This window comes from Sorex fumeus, unplaced genomic scaffold, assembly GCF_029834395.1.
Source record: "Sorex fumeus unplaced genomic scaffold, SorFum_2.1 ptg000045l, whole genome shotgun sequence".
Classification (NCBI taxonomy): Eukaryota; Metazoa; Chordata; class Mammalia; order Eulipotyphla; family Soricidae; genus Sorex; species Sorex fumeus.
The window spans coordinates 19,995,138-20,021,972 of NW_026606102.1; the positions used below are offsets into that span (position 1 = coordinate 19,995,138).

The 26,835-nt window shown below is 43.7% G+C and overlaps 1 protein-coding gene across 1 annotated transcript; it reads left to right on the top strand.

Annotated features, from left to right (window-relative positions):
• Nucleotides 1–567: 567 nt before the first annotated feature.
• Nucleotides 568–24,623, top strand: LOC130031094 (cytochrome P450 4A11-like). Its single transcript, XM_056122348.1, has 12 exons — nt 568–826; nt 2,511–2,652; nt 2,823–2,867; nt 16,086–16,213; nt 18,496–18,620; nt 18,952–19,106; nt 19,429–19,535; nt 19,810–20,000; nt 20,083–20,216; nt 21,056–21,120; nt 21,243–21,319; nt 23,795–24,623. The coding sequence occupies exons 1-12, from the start codon at nt 632–634 to the stop codon at nt 23,961–23,963; spliced, it is 1,533 nt and encodes a 510-aa protein (XP_055978323.1). The 5' UTR covers nt 568–631; the 3' UTR covers nt 23,964–24,623.
• Nucleotides 24,624–26,835: the final 2,212 nt, after the last annotated feature.

Sequence of the window (26,835 nt, forward strand, 5' to 3'; positions counted from 1 at the left end):
CCTGAGTCCCAACATGAAGCTATTGCTTAAGTTCACAGTAATATTAAGGACAGTTAGCAAGTACATCCAAATTGAACAGAGTCCAAATAGTTCACATAGTCAATCAACATGTAGCCTAAAGTACAGAGTCCAGTCATAACGATTTCCTACTCTATTCTGGCCTAGGCAAAAGTTTGTTACAGCTTTCTCTAAACTTCTCTTACCCAGGAACTAGCACATTTAAGGGGTTTTGTTAGAGGAAAACTTTCCAGAGTGGGGCCAGGAGTGTGTAGGCCATTATCAGCTTGGATGGCTCCCACACTCTTTCCCAGATAGATCACCTAGTCACTCAGTTTTGTTGCTGAGGTTGGTGATTTACAACAGTATCAGCATTAATATACTTCCCATGCACTGTATAAAACCCAGTCCTGAAACTGTTGCCCCTGAGTCCCTTCTCCAGCTCCCTTCATTTGTAGCCTCATTTTCCAGCTGGGAAATCAGACACAGTTGCCTCTGCCAGGTCAGAACTTATGAGCTCTGCCCCCTGCAGTCACCTCCTCAAGGTGGGTGGGGCCACCCTTTCCTGACACTGATGTGGGTTGGGTGATCAGGCACAGTCAGGCTGAGCCAGCCATCCTGCAGTCACGGCACCATGAGTGTCTCCGCGCTGAGCCCCACCAGATCCCTGGGCAGTTTCTCTGGGCTCCTGCAAGTGGCCTTCCTGCTCGGCCTGGTGCTGCTGCTGCTCAAGGCTGTCCAGCTCTACCTGCACCGCCAGTGGCTGCTCAAGGCTGTCCGAGAGTTCCCATCACCTCCCTCCCACTGGCTCTTCGGGCACTACAAGGAGGTAGGAAGGAGCAGGGAGGTGAGCGGGAGGACTGGGGGAGGCTTCAGGAGGTGTGGTGGTCAGCAGATCGTTGGAAAGTCTTGCTGCATGACCTCTCTGGGTCTCGGGGAAGCCAGCTCCCCTCTCGGGTCATCCACCCCAGCCCAGGGAACTCTCTGCTCTTAGAAACTGGGGCTGGTGGCTCAGGTTTTTCTGGCTCTCCCTCCTGGGGTATAGCGGCAGTCCTGCACTTACAGGGCAATAACTGTGCCTCCCTGGGTCTCCCCCACCTGCTGGGCAGCCTCAGCTCTTTCCACGAAACAGGGCTTCTAGATGCTTCCCTGACCAGTTGCTCAATCCATCCTCTATACCAGATTAGGCTTACCAGAAATCACAGCCACTACATGCTGTGGGGTGCCTAGTGCAAGCAGGGATCATGTTCCAACCCCTCACCAGTTGCTGGCATTTGGGGTGCCAGGGTGCCAGGATGGCCTCAGGTGAAGGACACTGACATTTGACTTGCACAGTTAAACACCGTGTTTCCCCTCCCAGTTCTCATTCTTGAAAATACGGTGCTGTGAGCTCAGGACTCCGTCCTCCTCACCTCACATCCAGCACAGAGGGGTGTCCGCTGAGGAGTGTGGGGTATAGGTAGAAGGAGGAAAGCAGTGTCTTGTAGGTGGGGGAGGGGAGAGTCTCTCACGCTATCCCAGGACTGTGCGCCGCTGCACAAGACGGATTCCGAATGAATAAAGACAGGCTCAAGCACAAGGCTTCCCAAAGAGGACTAAACCCTTATGTGGTTATGAGGTGCTGCAGGGAGCTGAAAGGATGTTTAGCCATAAAACAGAAAACTTTGGGTTCTACACTGAAGAGTTTCAACAGACTACTCCAGGCCTTTGTGACTCATAAGGTTTCTTATTAGCAAGGGAAAAGGACATTGAAAAGTGAGATATCAAGATGATAGTGCCACACCATTTCCATGTGTATACATCCAGACTTACTCTAAATGAGTACCTCTTTGGTATTTGGAATAATATGATACAGATATCTTGAATTTGATTGTTGTTGCCTCAGCCATATAGATCCCAACACCCTCCTATAAAAACTACTATATGCATGTGTGCTGGATAGCAGAAGACCAATATGGAAAGGAAAATAATAGATAAATACAGAATTTAAAATATCCACTTTATTCCCTAAGTAAACACACTTGTTTATTGTTGTTTTGGGGTTTGAGTATACAAGCTGTGTTCAGAGATTTCTCCTGACTCTACTCAGGGATCACTCCTAGTGGGTCTCAGGGAACCATATGTGGTGTCAGGGATCAAACCAAAGTGGTGTGTGTGAAAGACAAGCACCCACCTCCATCCATCCCATGTAAGTAAACATAATTATAGAACACTACTACCACCCAAGATGTTCAGGTGGCCAACAAAATGTAGATGCCAATGCTGTAATGACACCAAATACTTTGTACAACATGTATTCAGTTTTTCCAGCCAATTCTTGTGAGAGCCAAGGGTCTACCTAATGTGCAAACAGAATCTGGCCTTTGGCCTGGCATTAGACAACAACCACTCAGTCTGAATCAAAGTCCAAATTCTAAACTGTCCTTAACTTTGTCTTTGTGGCTGCCACTGAGACTTAAATCCATGAAGGCACAGATTAAGAGTTTAATTTGTTTTTTCCCCCATGACGACAGTTCCAAGAGAAAAATGAACTGCAAGTGATACTAAAATGGATGGAGAAATACCCAAGTGCTTGTTCTCGCTGGCTTTGGGGGACAAAGCCCCAACTTATGATCTATGACCCTGACTACATGAAGGTGATTCTTGGGAGATCAGGTGAGAGGAAACCCCTATTCACTCATATGAGCACAGGACCCTGGTCTGCGAAATTCAGAGTATCAATTCAATAAGTGAGCTGGACCTGAACTCCCTCCAACCGTGCCCCTTCTTTTCTTCCAACCCATTCCAATCTGTTCCTTCAACCAATGCTCTTCTTTCCCTTTCAGACCCCAAAGATGTCAGTATCTACCGTTTACTGAGTTCCTGGATTGGTAAGTACAACTGTCTAAAACAGAAGCCCCCATATATGTAGGTTTGCCAAGAATTTCTGCCAGTGACAGAGAATACCAGGTGGCCTACGACATGACACCACCCCGTTCTCTGATTCAGGCCTCGTTCCCTTCTCTTAAAAACCGTCAACCATCCAACTTGCCGTTTACCTTCAGGTACCACACATGAAAAAGATGATTCCAAACACGATGGCCTTTCGTGTTTGGTCTAATCAAAAGATTATTGTATCTTTCCTTTCTTTCTGAATTTCTTCATTCAGCATAATATACCTTAGTTCCATCCATGTTGCTGTAAATTGCATAATTTTGTTCTTTCTCTGAGCTGCATAATATTCCATTATGCAGTTATACCACAACTTCCTTTTAAAAAAATTGAATCACCTCGAGAAACAAAGTTACAAAGTTGTTCATGATTGAGTTTCAGTCATACAGTGTTCCAACATTTATTGTTTCACCAGTGCATATTTCCCACCACCCATGTTTCCAGTTTCACCCTCTGTTTCTCCAGTTTCACCTCCCCTCTGTCCCCATCCCCATAAACTGCTTAAATGGCAGACACGTTTCTTTTCTTTTTTTTTTAAATTTATTTTTTATTAGTGAATCACCATGGGGTACACTTACAAACTTACGAACTTTGATGTTTGCATGAGTCATACAGTGATCATTTACCCATCCCTCCACCAGCACATATTCTCCCCCACCAATGTTCCCAGCGTCCCTCTACCACCCCACCCCAGCCCCCTCCACCCCACCCCACCTCAGCGGCAGGGCATTCCCTTTTATTCTCTCTCCTTTGGGGTGTTGTGGTTTGCAATAGAGGTACTGAATGGCCATCGTGTTCGGTCTATAGTCTACTTTTGGCACACATCTTTCATCCCGAATGGGTCCTCCCAACATCCTTTACTTGGTGTTCCCTTCTCTATCTGAGCTGTAAATGGCAAACACTTTTCTTCTCTTTCTCTGTCCTTGTGTTTGTCTTTGTCTCTCTGTCTCTCTCTTCCCTCTCTCTCTCTCTCTCTCTCTCTCTCTCTCTCCCTATTTTTACCCTCACTCCCTCTCCCTCTCTTTTTATCTCTCTCCCCCCTCCCCATTTATCTCTCTTATTTTCCTTTTAGGCACTGTGGTTTGAAATACTGTTACTAAAATGTATCATGAATATCACTTTACCTACATTCAGAACTCAGTTTTTGTCCCGAGTGATCATCTATCATTGTCATGCTGGTCCTTTCTCTGTCCTAACTGAATTCCACCTCACCCTTTGTAACAAGCTTCCTACATGGATGAGTCCTCTTGGCCCTTATTTCTGTGTCTCTGGGTATTTTTCATTCACCATGTTGCTGTTACTTTATAGACCACAAATGAGTGCAATCATTGTCCCTTTCCCTCAGACTCGTTTCACTCAGCATGATACTCTATATGTCCATCTATGTGTAAGCAAACATCAGGACTGCATTTTCCCTGACAGCTGTGTACTCTTTCGTTAAGTGATGTACCATAGTGTCTTTATCGAGTTATCTATTCTTGGGCTTTTGGGTTGTTTCAGATTTTGGTTGTTGTTAATAGTGCTGCAATGAACATAGGAGTGTAGATGTCTTTTCTGCATTGTATTTGGGGGTCAGGTCACTAGAGTATATTCCTGGGAGCTGTATTCCTAGGTTGTATGACAGCTGAATTTCTCAGTTTTTTTGAACAATGTCCAAATTGCTTTCCCCAAAGACTGGATCAACCTGCATCCCCACCAGTAGTGAATGAGAGGCCTTTTCTCTCCTCATCCACACCATCACTGGTTGTTCTTTTTGATGTGTGCCAGTCTCTGTGGCATGAGATGATATCTCATTGTTATTTTGATTCATATCTCCCTGAAAACTAGTGATGAAGATCACTTCTCTGTGTTCCTTTGGGCCACTTATATTTCTTGTTTGAGGAAGTTGTGCTCATCTCTTATACCCATTTTTTTCATAGGGTCGGTTTTTTTTTTCTTCTAAAGTTCTACCAGTGCTATATATCATGGATATTAACCTGTTATCAGATAGTGTTTGTTAAATAATTTTCCCATTCTATGGGCTGTCTTTGTGGCATCATTTCCTTTGAAGTGCAGAAGCTTCTTGATTTAATGTAGCTCCATTTGTTTATCTGTGCTTCCATTTGCTTGGCCATGGTGTTTCATCCTTAAAGATATCTTTAGCTTCCATGTCATGGAGGTTTCTGCCTACGTTTTTCTTTATGTATTTTATGGATTCAGGTCTAATATCAAGATCTTTAATCCACTTTTAGTTGATTTTTATGCATGATGTTTGAAAGAGGTCTGAGGTGGATTTTTGTTGTTGTTTATTGGGGGGGGGTGTTTTGGCATGTAATTTTTTTTTAACATTTTATTTTATTTTTTTCCAGACTTACACATTTTTGTGCTTGGGTTTCAATTATACAATGATCAAACACCTATCCCTCCACCAGTACGCATTTCCCACCACCACGGATCCCAGTATCCCTCCCAACCCCAAGCCCCCATCCCACCCTGCCTCTGTGGCAGGGAATTTCCCTCTCTCTCCTTTTGAGTGTTGTGGTTTGCAAAAGAGGCATTGAGTGGCAATCATGTTTGGTCGATAGTCTACTTTCAGCATGCTTCTCCCACCCTGGGAGGATCCTCCCAACACCCTTTGTTTGGTGTTCCCTTCTCTTTCTGAGCTCCCTTTTCCCCTAACATGTGTGGTTGGCCTCCAGGTCATTGAGTAAAATTCCTGGTACTAATCTCTGCCATTCTTGGGTGTTAGTTTCCTATTTTGTTACTTTATGTTCCCCAGCAGAATGCAATCTTTCTATGTCTATCCCTTTCTTTCTGAGTCATTTCGCTTAACATGATACTTTCCATGTAGTACCACTTGTATGTAAATTTCATGACTTCATCTTTTCTAACAGCTACATAGTACTCCATTGTGTAAATGTACCAAAGTTTCTTTAACCAGTCACCTGTTCTCAGGCACTCAGGTTTTTTCCAGATTCTGGCTATTGTAAAGAGTGCTGCAATAAACAGACAATTGCAGATGTCACTTCGGCTATACTTTTTTGCCTCTCTGGGATATATTCCCAGGAGTGGCATTGCTGGGTCAAATGGGAGCTCAATTTCTAATTTTTTGAGAATCATCCATACTGTTTTCCAAAAGGGCTGAACCAGTCGGCATTCCCACCAACAGTGAAGGAGTGTCCCTTTCTCACCACATCCGCGCCAGCACCAGTTGCTTTTATTCTTGTGGATATGGGCCAATCTCTGTGGTGTGAAGTGATATCTCATTGTGGTTTTGATCTGCATCTCCCTGATGATTAATGATGTGGAACATTTTCTCATGTGTCTTTTAGCCATTCGGATTTCTTCTTTGTCAAAGTTTCTATTCATTTCATCTCCCCATTTTTTGATGGGGTTGAATGTTTTCTTTTTGTGGAGTTCAACCAGTACTCTGTATATCCTTGAAATTAACCCCTTATCAGATGTGTAGTTGGCGAATATCCTTTCCCATTCTGTAGACTGTCTTTGTATTTTGGTCACTGTTTCTTTTGAGGCGCAGAAGCTTCTTAGTTTAAGATAGTCCCATTTGTCTATCTCTGTTTTCACTTGCTTGGCCAGCGGTGTGACATCTTTGAAGACACCATTAGCTTCTATGTCATGAAGGGTTTTGCCAACATTTTCCTCAATGTATCTTATATATTCCGGTCTGATGTTAGAGTCTTTTATCCACTTGGATCTTACTTTTGTACATGGAGTTAGGCAGAGATCTGAGCCCATTTTTTGCATGTAGCCATCCAGTTTTGCCAGCATAATTTGTTAAAGAGGTTTTCCCTGCTCCACTTCACTTTTCCTGCCCCCTTATCGAAGATTAGATGCTCGTATGCTTGGAGGGGGGGGGGGGGCGTCAGTATATTCAACCCTGTTCCATTGGTCTACAGCTCTGCCTTTGTTCCAGTACCATGCTGTTTTAATTCTGTTTTAATTATTACTGCCTTGTAGTAGAGTTTGAAGTTAGAGAGGTTGATTCCTCCCATTTTCTTTTTCCCAAGAATTGCTTTAGCTATTCGTGGGGGCTTATTGTTACATATAAATTTCAGGAGTGTTTGCTCCAATTCTTTGAAGAATGTCATGGGTATCCTAATAGGAATTGCGTTGAATTTATACAGTGCTTTGGGAAGTATTGCCATTTTGACAATGTTAATTCTCCCGATCCATGAACAGGGGATATTTTTCCATTTCCTCATATCCTCTTTTATTTCCTGAAGTAGAGTTTTGTAATTTTCTTTGTACAGGTTCTTTACTTCCTTAGTTAAGGTGATTCCTAGGTACTTGATTTTCTGGGGCACAATTGTGAATGGGATTGTTTTCTTCATGTCTCTTTCTTCTCTTTCACTATTTGCATATAGGAAAGCCATGGACTTTTGGATATTGATTTTATAGCCTGCCACTTTACTATACAAGCCTATTGTTTCTAGAAGTTTCTTGATAGAGGTTTTAGGGTTTTCTAAGTATAGTATCATATCATCTGCGAATAGTGAGAGCTTGATTTCTTCCTTTCCTACCTGGATGTCCCTAATATCTTTTTCTTGCCTAATCGCTATTGCAAGTACTTCCAGTACTATATTGAACAGCAGTGGAGAGAGTGGACATCCTTGTCTCGTCCCTGATCTTAGAGGGAAGGCTCTCAGTTTTTCGCCATTGAGGACGATGCTTGCTGTAGGCTTGTGGTAGATGGCTTTAACTATATTGAGAAAAGTCCCCTCTATCCCCAAGTTTTTGAAGAGGTTTCTCATGCTCTGTTTTATACTTTTTGTTCCTTTATAGAAGAGTAAGTGATCATGTGCTCAGTGTCTGTCTCAAGATGTTCAAGTTGATCTGAGGGTCTGTTTTTATTCCAACACCATGTTGTTTTAATTACTACTTGCTTTGTAGTAAACTTGAAGTTGGAGAAAGTGATGCCTCCCATATTCATTTTCCTAAGGACTGCTTTAACTATTTGAAGATGGGGGAAAGAGTAAGTGGGGTTAGTGTTCTATATGAATTTCAAGGTGTTCGATCTATTTCTTTTACAAAATGACCTGGGTATCATTCTAGGGACTGCATGGCATCTGTGAAATGCTTTGGGGAGTATTTCCATTTTGATGATATTAACCCTCACGATTCATGAGCAGGGGGTGTGATTCCATTTCCTTGTGTCCTCTTCTCTGCTTCTTTTTTGTTTTTTTGGCTATTTGGGACACACCTGGTGGTGCTCAGGGGTCCTCCCAGCTCTGTACTCAGGAATTACCACTGGCAGTGCTCAGAGGACAATAGTTCCGACTGGTAATCAAACGCGAGTTAACAGCCTGCAAGGAAAATGCCCTCCTCGTTGAACTATCGCTTTATTCTCCATTTTGTATTTTTGAAGTAGCGCATTATAATTTTCTTTAATAGGTCTTTTACTACTACTTTAGTTAGGTTGATTCTGAGTTATTTTATTTTATGAGCGACAATTGTGAATGAGATGGTTCTTTTAAAAATCTCTTGCTTCTATTTCATTATTTGTACATTGTAAAGCCGTGAACCTTTGCATAATAATTTTGTAGTCTTCCACTTACTACATAAGTTTATTGTTCCTAGGAGCTTTATCATAGAGTCTATAGTAACATTTCATCTGCAAATAGTGAGAGCGTAATTGATGTGTCATGTACTTCCAATACTATATTGAATAGAAGTGATGGAAGTGGGCAATCTTGTCTTGTGTCTGATCTTAGAGAGAAGGCTTTTAGTTTTTCCCCTTTCAGAATAATGTTTTCTGTGGGCTGGTGGTAAATGGCGTGGACCATACTGAGGAAAGTTTCTTTAATTTCCATTTTGTTGAGCTTTTGTCATGCAAGGGTTATGGTTCTTGCCAAATGTTTTCTCTGTATCTGTTGACATGATCATATGGTTTTTATGTTTTTTTATAGATATGGTGTATTATGTTGATTGACTTGTGTATGTTTAACCATCCATACATTCCCATGATGAATCCTACTTGGATTTGTAGTAAACTTGAAGTTGGGGAAAGTGATGTTGTTTGATTGTTGTTTTGATCGCATGATCTTTTTGATGAGTTGTTGGATTCCATTTGCTAGTATTTTGTTGGAGATCTTTGCATCTGTGATCATCAGGGATATTGGCTTTCAATTCTCTCTCTTTCTCTCTCTTTTTTTTGGTGGTGTCTGTATTTTGTTACAAGGGTGACATTTTCTCCATAGAAACTGTTTATCATTTCAATGTCCTCAATGGTGATAAGTCTGTGCAGATATTCCAAATCATCTTGACTCAACATTAGGAGGTTATAGGAGGCCAGGAATTTATACATTTCTACTATAGGAGTACAGGAATTTATACATTTCTCTCTTTTCATGGCACAACAATTCTCAAAGTAATCTCTGATGATCCTATAAATTTATTTGGTGTCTGCTGTCGTATCCCCTCTTATTTCTGATTCTGTTTATTCTTTCTCTGTTTATGAGACTTGCTAGTGGTTTATTGATCTTGATTATTTTTTCAAATAACCAGTTCTTGGTTTCATTGATCTCTTGGATTGTTTTTGGGGAATTCTAGTTCATTAATTTCCACTCTATGTTTTAGTATTTTCTTCCTCCCACCTTCTTTGGGTTCCCTGTGTTGATAATTTTCCTATTTCTTAAGTAGTGTAGTCATCATCCTTAATGAGCCCTTTCTTCCATCCTGATGGATACTTGCATAGCAATGAATTATCCTCTTAACACCACATTTGCTGTATCCCACAAGTTTTTTTAATACATTTTATTGGATCACCATGATATACAGTTACAAACTTTCATGATTATGTTTCAATCATACAATGATTGAGCACCCATCCCTTCACCAGTGTACATTTTCCACCACCATTGTTCCTAGTGTCCCTCCCGCCACCCTCACCTCATCCCACCCCCTGCCTCTGTGGCAGATACTTTCTTTCTTATTCTCTCTCTAATTTGGGCCATTATGATTTGCAATACTAAGAGGCCATCATGTTTGGTTCTTAGTCTACTTTCAGCACATATCTCTCATCCTGTCATCATTTACTTAATGATCCCTTTTCCATCCCAACTGCTTTTTCCTGCCACCCCCCCCCCACCCCGATATGGGGCTGGCTTCTCAACTGTGGCATGATCCTCCCAATCCTTATCTCTACTGTCCTTGGGTGTTAGTCTCATAGTATGCTATTTTATATTCCACAAATGAGTGCAGTTATTCTATGTCTGCACCTCTCTTTCTGACTCATTTCACTTAGCATGATACTCTCCATGTTCATCCACTTATATGCAGATTTCATGATTTCATCTCTTCTAATAGCTACATAATGTTCCATTATGTCAGTGTACCAAAGTTTCTTTAAACAGTCATCTGTTCTTGGGCACTCAGGTTGTTTCCAGATTCTGGCTATTGTGAACAGTGCTGCAATAAACATACAAGGGCAGATATCTTTTCTACTGTGTTTTTTTTTTGCACTCTCAGGGTATATTCCCAGAAGTTGTATTGCTGGGTCATATGGGAGCTCAATTTCTAGTTTTTGGAGGAATGTCAATATTGTTTTCAAAAGGACTGGATCAGTCAACATTCACACCAACAATGAATGAGAGCCCCTTTCTCCTCTCATCTGCACATCTGTGCCAGCACTGGTTGTTCTTTTTCCTATTAATGTTTGCCAGTTTCTATGGTACAAGATGATACCTCATTGTTGTTTTCATTTGCATCTCCCCAATGATTAGGGATGTAGAGCATTTTTCATGTGCTTTTTGGCCATTTGAATTTATTTTTTTGTGGAAGTTTCTGTTCGTTTCTTCTCCCTATTTTTTTATTGGGTTGGAGGGGTTTTTTTCTTGTAAAGTTCTACCAGTCTCTTGTATATCCTGGATATTAACTTCTTAACAGATGGGTATTGGGTAAATATTTTTTCTCATTCCATGGGCTCTTTCTGTATTTTAGTCACTTTCCTTTGAGGTGCAGAAGCTTCTTTGGTTAAGTAAATGATGACAGGATGAGAGATATGTGCTGAAAGTAGACTAAGAACCAAACATGATGGCCTCTTAGTATTGCAAATCATAATGGCCCAAATTAGAGAGAGAATAAGAAAGAAAGTATCTGCCACAGAGGCAGGGGGTGGGATGAGGTGAGGGTGGCGGGAGGGACACTAGCCTAAAGTAGCCCATTTCACTGTCACTGTCACTGTCACTGTCCTCCCGTTGTTCATCGATTTGCTCGAGCAGGCCCAGTAACGCTTCCATTGGAGACTGTTGTGACTGTGTTTGGCATATCGAATACATCACAGGGAGCTTGCCAGGCTCTGCTGTGCGGGTGAGATACTCTCGGTAGCTTGCCGGGCTCTCCGAGAGGGGCGGAGGAATCGAACTCGGGTCGGCCCATTTGTTTATATTTTTTCCACTTGCTTGATCAGTGGTGTTTCATCCTTGAAGATGCCTTTAGCTCCAACAGCATGGAGGATTCCACCTAGATATTCCTCCATGCACCTTATGGATTCAGGTCTGATATTGAGGTCTTTAATTCATTTTGTTCTAACTTTTTGTTTGGCGTTAGAGGTCTGAGTTCACGACTTCTCATAATCACAAGTTCTGATAAGCTTTGCTTTTCTTCTCTTTTCTTTCCACGAATCTTTTAAGTTCCTGTTTGACTTCCTCTCTAGCCCACTGTTTTTTTTTTTTCAGTAATAAGCTGTTTAAATGCCAGGTATTTGAGTTCTTTCTCCATTTTTGTTTGTAATTAACTTCTACTTTCATTACATCCTGATCTGAGAAGATAGTTGATATGATTTTTATGCTCTTGATTTTGTTGAAATATGTTTTGTGTGCCAGTATGTGGTTTATCTTGGAGAATGTCCCACGTACATGGGAGAAGAACTTGTATTCAGCCTTTTGAGGATGAAGGTGCTGTATATACCTACTGAACCCCTCTCTTTCATTTTTCTCTCAAATACCTTGCTGAGTTTTACTTTAGTTGATCTATCACTTAATCACTTAACTTAGTCGTCAATTTGCTCGAGCGGGCACCAGTACTGTCTCCAGTTGTCCCTGTCGCGTGCTAGTGTAGCCCAATGGCATCTGTTTGCTCTGGGAACATGAAGAGCCTCAAACCGATCGTTCATGATCTTCACGAAGAAGTCTGACCGTCTGGTAGGTGGGCGGCCACGCAGTCTTTTGACATCCCGTGGAATCCAGTCAGTTGATCTATATGTGGTGACAAAGCTGTGTTGAAAACTCCAATTACTATTCTGTTGCTATCAATGTCTTTCTTCAAGTCTTTTAGTAGTTGTTTTAAATAATTTGCTGGTCTTTTATTAGGTGCATGTACTTTTAGAAATGTGAGTGCTTTCAGATATGCATACCCTTTGATCCTTAATAAAAGGCCTTTGCTTTATCTTTTTTTTTTCAGCCTGAAGTGTATGTCATCTGATAGTAGTATGACTTCCAGGGCCTTTTTTAGGGAGTTGTTCACTTGAAGAATTGTCTTCAAAGCTTTGACTTGAGTGTGTGTTTTCTCTGACTGCTCAAATATGTTTCTTGCAGGCAGCAGTGTTGGGTTCCATTTTCTAATCCATCCTGCACTTTGTGTCTCTTAATTGGTACATCTAGCCCATTAACTTTAAGAGATATTCTATTTGTGGGGTTTTGTGCCATCCTTCTATAGGAGTTTCACGTTTGTGGGGCTTGTCTTGACCTAAAGTAGCCCATTTCACTGTCACTGTCACTGTCACTGTCCTCCCGTTGTTCATCAATTTGCTCGAGCAGGCCCAGTAACGCTTCCATTGGAGACTGTTGTGACTGTGTTTGGCATATCGAATACATCACAGGGAGCTTGCCAGGCTCTGCTGTGCGGGCGAGATCCTCTCGGTAGCTTGCCGGGCTCTCCGAGAGGGGCGGAGGAATCGAACTCGGGTCGGCCATGTTGGCTGCGTGCAAGGCAAATGCCCTACCGCTGTGCTATCACTCCAACCCTAAAGTAGCCCATTTAGTTTTGGTAATGATAGTTTTGAGTCTCTGAAGTTCCTGAGATGTTGTTTATCTCTGAAGTTGTGGATTGTTCTTTCAAATCTGAATGAGAGCCTGTTTGGGTAAAGTACTTGTGGTGAGGCATTGTTTGATTATGTTTTGTTCAATATATCCCACCACTGTCCTCTGTCCAGAGGGTTTTGTCTGATAAGTCTGCAGAAAATCTTAAATTGCTCCTTATAATAATTTACGTCCTTTATATAATTTACGTCCCTGTACTTGATGCTTTCAGTATTCTATCTCTGTCTGTGGGCTTTGTCATTCTGATTATGATGTGTCTTGAAGTATTTTTATTTGTATTTCTTTTATCTGTTACTCTTTGGGTTTTCTGGGTCTGGATGCATTAACTCAGGGAACTTTTCAGCAATGATGGATTTGATTGATGCTCTTTCATCAGAGTTGCTTTCCTGCCCTTCTGTAACCCTGGTGATTTTTTAAAATTTTATTTTATTTTTATAAATAAAGTGGAGAGGGAAACCCAACCCTCCCCCCTCCAAGGGGCCCCAGTGAGAACAGCCAGGCGCAGGGGCAGGAGACTCTGCGTTGTTCTCTTTTGGGAGCTTGGTTTTATAGTCTCTGGATCTTGGCTATTGATGGGGTTAGACGGCACATTGATGGGGTACCACTCTTCACACACTAGGACGGGCCTCATACATGAAGGAACCGGCAGAGGAACCCAGGTGTGCAGGACCCAGGGATGAGATCTCCAAGCCTGTTTGGTTCAGGACTGGGCCTCCTCCACCCAGATCCCCAATCTTTCAGTAGCTAGACAGTTACACCCACCAACTGCCGTGTAACCCCATCAATGGCCAAGGTCCAGAGATTAGAAAACCAGGCTCCTGGAAGCGAAGATCGCATTTGCAGCTGCACTATCTCTTATTGTCTAGTTCTTACTCTCAGAGAACGCAGCAGGCTACTGAGAGTCTCCTGCCCACATAATCTGCCTGACTGGGAACACCTGTAAAGGTGATTAGAGGCTGCCCCAAAAGCCTCCATTCCTCTGGGAGAGTCCGCCAAGCTACTGAGAGTATCCCGTCCACAAGGCAGAGCCTGGCAAGCTACCCGTGGCATACTCGATATGCCAAAAACAGTAACAATGATGGTCCTCATTTCCCTGACCCTGAAAGAGCCCCCAATATGCCATCAGGCTACACTAGCACATGACAGGGATGAATGGAGACATTACTGGTGCCCACTCAAGCAAATCAATGAACAATGGGGTGATAGTGATAGTGGTTTATTTTTATAAAGTTGTTCACAATATTTGATTATATTTAATATTTGAATACCAATCCCATCACCATTACACCTTTCCACCACCATATTTTAGATATTTCTGTCTCAACCCCAACCCCTGCCCCATAGCAGAACCAAAATAATTTGTTTTGTATTGTTTGTTATGAATAAATGGCTGAAAATGCCCAAAAAAACTTTAATTAGAGGAAAGTGTGTGAAGATTGTTGTATTTCACCCAGGAGCCATTAAGCCCTTCTATAAGAGATTACTAATATGTTGTTAAGGGTTGAGCCTTATGTGCATATATATGTGTGTAAAATTATATTTCCCTCTAAGATTGGTTGCCTTCTACTTAAACCCCATCAAATGTGCTGCACTACTCTAGAAGTATGAGCTGTCAGGTATGAGATATTGCACAGCCTCAAATGTGGCCACATAGTCCAGTAATAGGTTCACACTTGGGTGAGTCTCTGCCTCAGCGTGTGGAGAGTGGCTGTATTGATGACGGTTGAGTTCTGGAGGTTTTTGGCTGCTGGAGCTAGGTCCTTTGGGGTGGGGAGGAGACTCCCCCTCCCCCTCTAGAGTTCCCCGAGTGAAACACCCTGCTTGGGGTCTGGCAGCATGGCTATGGTGAGTAATTTTATTTCCCTTTCCAAAAGAGAAGGACAATGAGTCTCTGAATCATGGCCATTGATGAGATTATCTAGCACCAGTCAGAGGTGGCTCATGGGTGTGACTGCCAATTTCCCAGAAACAGGAGGACATGGGAGAAGGTCACCTATTCACAGTTCCATTGAACCTGTAGTTTACCCTGATGATTGTTGTTCCTCTTCATCCCAAAGTTCTCTTGTCATCTGTTGGGGTTTTTTGAGACCTTTGTTCATCTTCTGCTATTGTCTTGAGAGTTTCTGCACCTCATCTTAGAGCTCACTGATTCTGTTCTTGGCAGCTGTTAAACTGCTTCTGAGGTTTTCAGTAAGTTTTTCATTTCACCTAGGATGTTTTCAGATTGTCGTTTGATTTGTATTTTACTCATTTTGGCTCTCATATCCTCTTGTGTCTTATTGGTGGTTTGTTCCAGTGTTTTCATGAGCCCTGGAGGAATGCATCCTCAATAATTTCTCTCTAAATTCCTTATCAGAGAAGCACATGATTATTAGATGAGTAGTCTGGACAAGCATCTTAACTCCCAAAACATGGCAGGTTTCTTTTTTGCTTTTGAAGTTTAAAGTTGTTTCTTGTGAGTTGTTGTATGGTTTCCCATGTCTATGTGTATCCACAGGATGTCTATGTATGTTTGCAGTGAGTTGTGGAGAGAACAAATCGTGCTTAGCATTGAATCCCAGATGATAGGGCTGGGTAGAGCCAACATAGGACGTCTAAAGAGCCCTCCTATTCCTTATTCACATTGAGGGTGGATGCCCAATCCTGACGGGGGGGGTGGGGAATGGCACACCTCAGTAAAATGCAGGGTCCCCAATATCGTGGCTTCCTGAGTTTCCATTGACTAGTGCTCTATACCACAGAGTTTTGATACATTCATCTGTATTTTGGCATTTGGGCTGTTTTCACATCTTGGCTATTGTATAAAGATATACAGCAAGATTGTAACAAAGGGCCAGAGGCAACACAAAGGGAGAAATGATCTATGAAAGGGCCCTGGAATATTGGGGAGAGGAGGGGAGGCTACACTGGTGACGGATGGTATTGGAATTATGAGCATGAGAAAACATCATCAATAGCATGGTAAATCAAAGTTTTAATCAATTAAAAAGATTAACCTCCTATGGTGATGTACTGTTCTCTCCTATCTGTGCCATGTTGTGTCTTTGGCTCTGTGCAAAGAAACTCTAGTCCTTCTAATTACATCTTCTCTCTCCCTGCACATACTCTTGTCTGGCACAGGGTACGGTTTGCTCCTGTTGAATGGACAGCCCTGGTTCCAGCACCGGCGCATGCTGACCCCAGCTTTCCATTATGACATCCTCAAGCCCTATGTGGGGATCATGGCTAATTCTGTGCAAGTGATGCTGGTAAGTCTGTTTTCATCTCACCTACACACCTTAACCACACCACAGTTCAGAGTTCACTCTTATCCACATTTCTAGACCTCCCACAGGCAATGAAAAACAAGCCCACATGGGGTGGTTGTTCCCCCAAAGTGAATGAGATGGGAAATGACCAAGGCACCAATTGGAGACACACTTGGCTCTACACATACAAAAGGAAGTCACTGTAAAGAAAAGGGTCCTTCTTCTTCCCCTCCTTGTCTTTGGCTTGATGTATTGAATGATTTCCCATCCCTGGACACCTGGACATGTTGTACTGAACTGGCCTATGCATGGTCACAGTCAGTGACAGGAGGTACCTCTCGGATGTCTTGCCACGGACTCTGGCTGGGCACTATGTTTCTTCAGATCAAGGAGCTTTCCATGGAAGACTGTGGAGGTCAGATGTCTCTCAGAGCCACCCTGTGTTAACGACTCTTCCCAGAGGAATCTGGGCTCTCAACCACCAGATCAGCTAACAGCTGATGAACAAAGTATCTGAACCTACAAGGATAGGTTCTTCGATTTTCTCTCCACCAGACACCTGGGTTTACTTCTCTTATATCTTCTTTCATTAAGCTGAGATCACAGGTTAGTGGCCCTAAGAAATTATCGATCACCAAAAGATGAGGATTTAGTAAGATATTTTATAAGATCTTTAATAAGATATTTAACAAGACATTTTAGTAGATTGTTGTCACATTACCAAAAGACATGCTTTATGCACATTACTTACCAAAACTCAGCTGGCTTATAAAGAGGGGAAAGGCCATTTTAGACTATTTTATGACAGGAAGTACATAGTCTGTAAGTAAAGGGGAAACAGGTGTCCATGTCAGTTACCTTTCGCAGTGGCCATGACCAGTGGTGCCATCAGGACCAAAGTCATTCAACACGCAGATTGATAGAAAAGCAGTTAGACAGGCTGATGGCCAGTGACATTTATTGATATGAAACATTGCTAATATGAGGAAAGAGAAACCGGCCTTTGTACAGGGTGAGAGAACATGGATAGAATGGGAAAGATCCAATAAAGAATTAACAGTCAAGGGAAAGTAAGGCAAAAAGGGAAAAAAAACTGAAGCACAGAGAATTGGGCGTGCCCATGGGGAACTTGGAGAATATCAGAAGCACCGCAGAGGATGGTAACAATGGTTGCAAGGTGATAGGCAAGTCCATTAACATAAACTCTCTGCAAAGGAGGGAGGACCACTTAAAGTGATGTGGCGAGAAAGGGACCCTTCTTCACTGCTCATGGGAATGCCGAATGGTTTAGCCCTTTTGGAAAACAGTATGGATGATTCTCAAAAATTTATAAATTGAGCTCCCATTTGACCCAGTAATATCACTCCTGGGAATATATTCCAGAGAGGCAAAAAAAGTACAGTTGAAATAACATCTGCACTTCTATGTTCATTGCTGCATTATTCACAATAGTCAAAATTTGGAAAAAACCCGAGTGCCCGAGAACAGATGACTAGCTAAAGAAACTTTGGTACATCTACATAATGGAATACTATGCATTGTATAAAAAAGATGAAGATTAGAAAAGATGAAGTTAGAAAAGATTAGAAAAGATGAAGTCATGAAATTTACATACAAGTGGGTCTACATGGAAAGTAAATGAGCCAGAAAGAGAGGGACAGACATAGACTGCACTCATCTGGGGAATATAAAGTAACAGAATGGGAGTCGAACACCCAAGAATAGTTGAGATAAGTACCAGGAGGTCTGATCCATGGCTTGGAACTCAGCAGCACATGCTGGGAGAAAAGGCAGCTCAGATAGAGAAGGGAACACCAAGTAAAGGATGTTTGGAGGACTCGCTCGGGATGTGAGATGCGTGCTGGAAGTAGACTATAGACCAAACACGATGGCTACTCAATACCTCTATTGCAAACCACTACATCCTAAGGAAAGAGAGAGCAAAAGGGAATGCCCTGCCACAGAGACGATGTGGGATGGGAGGGGGGTTGTGAGGGGGGGGAGGGCTACTAGGATCATTGGTGGTGAAGAATGGGCACTGGTGGAGTGATGGGTACTAACTGAACTACAGATATCACATATTACAGGAAGACATGGCTCCCTTTTGTTGTTGTCCTTCCATCTCTTGGGCGATGTCTCTGAAGCCCTCTTGCCTCTAGGAGAATCCCTGGAGGATTGCTCAACAAGGTGGCACTGACCAGGCGATTTGAGAAAAGTGCCAACAATGATTCCAATGCATGTCCTTCTTGGAGACACATGTGCCCATGTCACTCCCCTCCCAGGACAAATGGGCAGAGCTCAGCAGGAACAGTGCCCCTGTGGACATCTTCGGACACATCTCCTTGATGACGCTGGACTCCATCATGAAGTGCGCCTTCAGCCATTCCAGCAGCCTGCAGACTGACAGGTCAGTGGCTGCCCAAGTTAGCACTTGTTCTGTCCAGCTCTGGATACTACCTGCAAGGCCAGAAGGATAGTTTGCATATGAACCAGTGCAAACAGTGAGGCTCTCAGGAGTCCTGACCAGGGGCAAGCCCTGGCAACTCCACTCACCCTCCAGATCAACCACAGCTTGTCTCTGGCCTCTGATCATGATCCCTGGTCTCTTAACACTGTCTAAAAACAAAGGGGTTAAGGCAGAAATAACTGCCTCCCCATTTTTGTGGAAACCTCCACCAGATCTCCATTGCAATGCCAAAATCCCCCTTTCCCATGTGCTCTGCCCCATCTTCTGACAGGAAGTCTCAGTCCTACACCCAGGCCATTGAAGACCTAAAGAACCTCGTCTATTCCCGGATGTGGAATATATTCCACCAGAATGACTTCATCTATAGCCTGACATCCACTGGCCGCAGTTGTTCCAAGGCCTGTGAGCTTGCCCATGAACATACAGGTGAGATCCCAATCTGGAGTCCTTCCTGCTGTCATAAGTCACATACAAAGAATTCAGAGGTATGTCCCTGGAATAGCTGGAACCTTGCTGGCCACTCAGAACTAGAGGACTTGAGGGCACCAGGTGCAGGTCTATAAGGGCATTACAAATATCTCCTTACAGGGAATGTTGAATATGACTTAGAGTTCTCACCTCTGTACTCTAGTCCTCCATCGCTAAACTTCATCCACTGCTACACTCTGGGGAAGGTATTTAAGCTCCTGTGGACACTGACTTGGGCCTCCAGAATCCTGAGATGTGCCTTGAACCTCTTTCTCAACAGACAGCGTGATTGAGCAGCGGAAGTTACAACTGCAGAATGAGGGTGAGCTGGAAAAGATCAGGAAGAAGAGGCACCTGGACTTCCTTGACATCCTGCTCTTTGCCAAGGTAAGTGGAGGAGAGGTGAGTGAGAGAGAGAGAGAGAGAGAGAGAGAGAGAGAGAGAGAGAGAGAGTGTGTGTGTGTGTGTGTGTGTGTGTGTGTGTAGGGGATGAGTGTGGAGGCAGATGATCGTGGGAATGAGAGTGAGCATGGAGGGTGAGTGGAGAATGGTGAGTGTGGAAGGAGGTTATTATGGTTGAGACTGAGGGCGGAGAAGGTCGTGACTGTACCCACACACCCAGAGAAAAAGGGGTCAACCCACTCTCTCTCCATGTTCACAGTCAGAGGATGGGAGTGGCCTGTCTGACAAGGACCTGCGGGCAGAAGTGGAGACGTTCATGTTCGAGGGTCATGATACCACGGCAAGCGGCATCTCCTGGATCCTTTATGCATTGGCCACACACCCCGAGCACCAGCAGCAGTGCCGGGAGGAGCTCCAGAGCCTGCTGGGGGATGGCACCTCCATCACCTGGTGAGTGCCAGCTGTAGGCAAGCCCAGTACCTCAGGAGTGGAGCCAGGGCAGCTCCACTCACACTCAGGATGCTCCTTTCAGGGACCACATGGACAAGATGCCCTACACCACCATGTGCATCAAGGAGGCGCTGCGGCTCTACCCGCCTGTGCCTGGTGTGGCCAGACTGCTCAGCTCACCTGTCACCTTCCCTGATGGGCGCTCCCTACCCAAAGGTAGACCTGCTCCTGGAGCACTCCCTGAGAAGCAGAATAGTTGAGGAAGAGAATGTCATGTGGTGAAGACAGTCCTGAGCTCTCACTGCTTTCCCTCAATTATCAATAATCTACTTAGAATAGGGTCTATGAAACCCTGCCACAATACTGTCCCAGAAAAGCTCAATCAACTAGTTCTGACCTCTAAGTGTAGCCTCAGTAATTCTATCCTAAAATGTTTATTTTCTGATCTGGAAGGACTGGTTAGTCATAGAAAGACAAGGGGAGATGCAGTTCTCTCTTCGGGGACTGCAAGCAAAGATGAAGCAGGAACTTACTGCTGGGTAAGAAAGTTGATGCACAGACCTGAGATTAGGGTAATAATGGGAGCCATCGCCTCTGTCCACTGCCCCCCCCACCTCACTTCACTCACACGTCTAGGTCTGAACCCACCCCCGCCGAACCAGCTGTGTGTAACAGCAAGTTGCTTAGATTCTCCTGAGCTCAGCAGCCTTACCGGGAAAAAGGTGTGTCTTTCTTGAAGGCTGTTTTTATGAGGAGAAAATAAGTTAATGCTCATTTCCTCAAGATTCAACAGGCCATTACAAACAGGAATGTTGTAGGAGTTTATAAAAAGCAAAACTTTTGACTTCCCCATCCCGGTTCTGGTCAACTCAGGCCTTGCCAAGATCCAGCAGTATGCCGTACCCTCAATACCCCATACATAGCATCCTCCAGACAAAGATGTGACAAGGTGCCAGGTGGCACACCAGGTTTTGTGCATGCCCATGCGCACTACAGGCTGGGGTGCTGGTGCCTGAAGTGCTGTGCTCAGTCTTCTCTCTCAACACTCTCCCCAGGAATTTCAGTGGGCCTGTCCTTTTATTGTCTTCACCACAATCCAAATGTGTGGCCCAACCCAGAGGTATGATGTGGGGCAGCGGGTTGTCCTCACCCTCACCCTCACCTCATCTCTCCTCTACTGAGTACTGACCCATCTGGATTGAAGGAGTCATGGCCCACCTGTTCTGTCCCTGTTCTCTGCAGGTGTTTGACCCTTCCCGATTTGCACCAGGTGCTGCTCGGCACAGCCATGCGTTCCTGCCCTTCTCAGGGGGCTCCAGGTGAGCTGGCAGGGAGTTGGCAGGGAGGGATTTTACTGAGTGCAGCCCACTTGCAGGTGACCTCATACACCCACATGAGGTGTCTGCAGAGAGACCTTTGCATATCATGGTGGGAAAGAAGCTTGCCCAGTGCTGTAGCAGAGAAGGTGACCCTTCAGGGTATCCCTAAGTCCACCCCTCTGATCTTTAACAAGAACCAAGGAACAGGCACTGACGCAGCAGCAGAACCAAGGACCGTGTTTTCCTGTGGTTTATCGCTTTATGAAATAGAATGTTTCAGAATTAACCTCCAATAATTGCTTTTCTCCATCACAGAGATTCGCTGTGCCCATAACCTCAGGTGGCCTGTGCCCACACCCAGAGGGCAGTGGTGTTGGGGGTGTTGGGATTCCCAGTATGCCCTTGTGCTGACATTGGGAGGCTCACTGGAAACTCTCAGGAGCACTGGGAGAGACTCACACCGATGGTGTCTTCTCGGTTTACAGCTCCCCAACAAGATCTGCCTGCCTATCAGTGTTTGTGTAATCATGAACATTTTTCATTTGTCAAAACCTTTATCCGAGGAAGTCTGAAGCCATAGTTGTCGCCAATCTAATAATTCAATGAGACTGAGAGTATATTACTAGGGACAATGGACTGTCGTGAATAAAGAAAATGTGCTATTTACAGTGACATACCAGCATTACTCTTGGCCAGACACGTACCAACACAACACTCCATGAAACCCTTTACTGATGCCCAATGAGCTGGCGAAATAATGGCACCCAGGAACTTTCAAGAAGTTACTACAACACAGTCTTTTGTTTTTATATTACTTTGGTTTTGGAGCCCATTATGGCCAGGGCCTATTCCAGACTCTACTTGTGAAACACTTCTGACAGATACCAGTAGGCCGGGGGGTACTGAGGATCTGGCAGTCTCTCCTGCAGTCAGCTCTCGGATCTATCTCTCCAGCCCAAACACGTGACTTTGTATCTGTATGTGTCTGTTTTTCAAGTGGAGAGTCCATGTCTACAAACCAGGCCTTGAACAAACTGTTCTTCCAGAGTTGGCCTAGGCATTGGTTTCTCTCAGGATTAAGTTTCCTTATGGAATTGTTGATATCAAAGAAGTGCAGAGGAGAACTAGGTGTTTTTTCCTAGTTCAGATTCATAATTTTATTTTATTCTGAGATGTTTTTCAGTTTTGTTGACTTTTTTTCAACTTTTAAAGTATGTCTTTTTAAATTTTATTGAATCACCATGATATAGTTACAAGCTTTCATGTTTGGGTTACAATCACACAATGATCAAACACCCATCCCTCCACCAGTGCGCATTCCCCACCACCAATTTCCCCGGTATACCCCCCCTTTCCCACCCTCCCCCTGTATGTCTCTTGTGTTTCCCTATGTGCCCATTCCTGGGCTAGGAAAGGGTACTCAGCTCGAAACATCATTCCTGCCTCCAAAAACTTTGATTCAGGAACCATTCAATGAACCATTGTTCATTCTTATATCCTCACTCACTCCTTCATGAGCAGACTATTGGCTACTCTTGTTCCTGGGCTCTTGATACTAATGTGTCCCTGAATAGTGACTGAGATCTGGGGAGGAAGAAGTACAGAATGACAGAAGGGTGAGACAGGCTGTCATTGTACTGAGCCTTGAGGTTGTGGCAGAAATGGAAGGAAGAATAATGGTCTTGTCAACATGAGCCGAGCACAAAAATGGACCTGAACAGTGAAGCAGTGAGTGAGGCAACAGCACAGGAGGGATAGATGCCCACTGAGATGCTAGGATGTGTCCTACCATGCTCAGAGGGCCTCAGAGGGTCTAAGTTAGGTGTGCCTCACTGTAGAGATAGGGGATACAGGGGACAGAGAGACCTCAGTGAGAACAGGAAGGAAAGCAGGGGCACGTCCATAGGACTGGAAGAAACAGAATCTGGGTACTAGGTGATTGTCTCCATTCATAGGAGCTAATGGTGCAGCTGGTTGAGGGTTGGTATCCTGGAGTTCCTCCAAATGCTTCCTGCTCCTGTATAGACTCTTGACTCCAACTCCATCAGGTTTTCTCGATATGATCAGGGTCCCTGAGTGTTCCTTGATGGTGTGGGCCTCAGGGTGGCCACATCATAGTTCCTTGATCTGAATCCCCACAGTGAACTGCCATGGAAAGTTTGAGCAGAATCCTGAGGAACACTTGGAGACCACCTGACCCTGACTTGGAGCCTGCTCTTCTTTCACAGGCTTTTAGGGCTACTGAGAGAGGGGGAAGAACTTGGGTGTGGCCCGAGGGAGATTCGGGCCTTCCTAAGGTTGGGGAAATTGAGCAGGTCTCAGAGTTAGAGTTCAGGCCTATGAAGGTTGAGGAAGGTCATAGAAGGAACCCCATGAAGGAAACCCTGGGTCTAGGTACATGGCAGCTCTGATGGATGTCCCACTGCCCAGAACTGACTCTGAGACCATTTCTTACATGACTCTGTCTCTCAACAGGAACTGCATCGGGAAGCAGTTTGCCATGAATGAGTTGAAGGTGGCTGTGGCGCTGACCTTGCTCCGCTTCGAGCTGGCTCCTGACCCTTCCAGGGTCCCTATTCTCAGTGCTAAAGTTGTGCTGAATTCAACAAATGGAATCCACCTCTACCTCAAGAAACTCCCTTAACAATGTGGGGTCACTGATGGGTGTGAGGGCCTCCTGCCTGCTACTCTGTCTACTGTCACCACCGCCTTTTCCCTTTACTGATTTCTTATCTTTTATGTGTGTTTGGGGTGTGAGTTCTGGGGGAAAAGGGGAGTGTGCCTCTGATGCAGTGATCAGAAAACTTAAGTACCACTTTTGGTGACAGTCAGTCAAACCAGGCCTTAAGGTTGGATCTCGGGTCTTAGGATGAGTACTGTGCAAACCATAGGGAACATTATGAAAGTACTCAGGAGCCTCGAGCTACACTCTCTGAAGCTCAAGGACCTTTCAGGCTATGCCCATTGATGGCTGGAGAGCTGCCTTGAAGCAGGAATTGACAGGTTCTGGCATAGCTTCTCTACTATCTCCCTACGTGCCTCCCCCTTTCATGCTTTCTCCTGCTTGATCTTTTATATTTTCCTGTTCTATTTTATCCCGTTATTGTCTCTGATTCCTTGATTCCCCATCTATTTGTTTGTCTGCCTCTCTCTACACACTGCACATCTGAGCATCACGTAAGTCTTGATTGCCTGCCTGATCCCAGCCTGCTGAGCTTGGCTGTATTTCTTTCTTTAGCTCCCATATGTATTTGATTGGTGTTCTCCTGTGGCTCTAATAAAGTACATGAAACTTTGAAGTTCTCATCAGTACTACCATTACTATCATTTGTCATGGGGAATCAGAAATCTGACATTGGGTTGTACAAGATACTACAGAACTTCTACGTGAGAATGCCATTGCTTGTGTTTTTCAGGTGAGGAATGTACTCTTAAGTTCTTTTAGTGATTGTATTGAGCTCTACCAGATTTTTCAAGAAAAGAGCCTTTTGTTAAATTGAACTGCTAATAGATGTTAACTGTATCTCTAAATACTCTATCAATATCTAAACTAGTATTCAATTGCATAACAGCAACATGGCCCATCCTAATTGGCACATAAAAACAAAATCCACTGTCCAGCTTTATCAACATGTCATTCATGCACTTTCCCCTTAAATAACACTTAATCTTCAAATAAAGATGATAATCTCACACCTTTAAGAACAGCACCTGTCAAAAGGTCTTGAAACAACCCAGTGTTGATGTTGGGACTGTGGTGAGAAAGGAACCCTCATCCATTATTGGTGGCAATGTTGTCTGGGTCAGCCTTTATGGAAAACAATACGGACATATATCCCCATATTGTAAATAGAACTACCAGACAACCCAGCTATTCCACACCTTAGCATTTATCCCCCAAACACATTTGAATGCATAAATGTACATCTGTACTTATTGCCACATTTAGTGCAGAGGCCAAGATACAGAAACAACCCAAATGCCCAAGTATGATGAATGGATTAAGAAATTGTGGTACATATTTATGGACAAAATCATGCAAATTACTGTAATATGGACAGAACTAGAGAAATCTTGCTAATGAAGTAAGTCATTACAGAAGAACAGGATAGATATAAAATGATCTCTCACATGTGTGGCCTTAAATAGAGACAGCAAAGCAAGCAAAAAAAAATACGAAGATAACAATCTAGGCGAACTGATCCACAAAACTGAGTTGAAGGGGGTAGTTTGAAAGGGTAGGGAGTTGGGTACACTGGTGGTGTGTATGGTGTTGGAATTATGTGCATGAAAAACCAGTATTAATGACATTGAAACCACAGAATATTAATCAATAAAAAGTAAAGAACAAGTAAGTATGATATCAAAGGCATACTTTTGCCAAGCATGCTGCATATAATTAAAAGTGAGTGAGAAAAAGAATGTCAGGCTGTTGAATTGTCACAGGTTAACCAGTCTCCAGGCTGAGAATTCTTGGCATTTCTCAGAATGAAGGTGGACAGATTCCTGACTTGCCAAAGTGTCCAGCAGCTCCATTCACACTCAGCATTTTCTGGCTTAAAAACCATCCCAGCTCCACAACTATCTCGAAAGGAATGACAAAGTGCCAAAGAGTCCTGTGTTTATTGGTGTCCAGACAAAGAAAGCTAAGGTCTTCTCAGAATAGGGTTGGTCAGATTTCCCACCCTGTGGAAGGCCTAGCAGCTACCCCCCCCACACACACACACACAACTGATATCTCCTGGCATAGAAAAGGCCCAGATCCACAACTGAACCTCATCAAGTTTCCCAGCAACCAAAATTTTCCCAGCTCCACATTTTCTGGAGTACATGGCCTCATAAGCAGCCAAACTTTATCTCCTAATTTTATGGCACTGACAGTCCAGCAGAAACACATCAAATTTGATGGGAAAGCGTTGTAGAGGATGTCCAAGCTCAATGAGCCTCAACAATAACACAGAAGACTCAACTAGCACAGGTCAGTAAATCCTCAGATGATGACTTTAGAAACACCATGTATAATATAGCAATCAACACAAATTGACTTTTTACATTTATATTTTGATAATTCCGTATGACATTTTGTTGTAACAAGCAATGTGAAGTAAATTTGTTTATGCCTTTTTGTTTGGTTAGGTTTGGGGAGTTGGTGGGAGAGTGGGGATGTTGTGGAGAAGAGATCACACTGGTGGTGGGATAGGTGCTGGAACACTAGCCAAAACAACTTGTTATGAACAACTTTGTAAATCACAATATTAAGGCTATGTGTGAATAAAAGTGAGCACAGCTTTCATGTCCACCCAGGGATGCCAGTTGTAAATAAGTGTATCATGCATACGGTGGCCGAGAGCTGCCACCCCAGCAGAGGAACAGAGAGACGGAACCACAGACTGATTGTCAAAAGCGCCCGTTTATTTTCTGAACCGAATTCCTAGACAATCTGAGGTGGTTTGAGACCCAGAACAGCATGTGGGTGTGATTGACCATTTACAGAGGTAAAGCGTTTCAATGGAGAT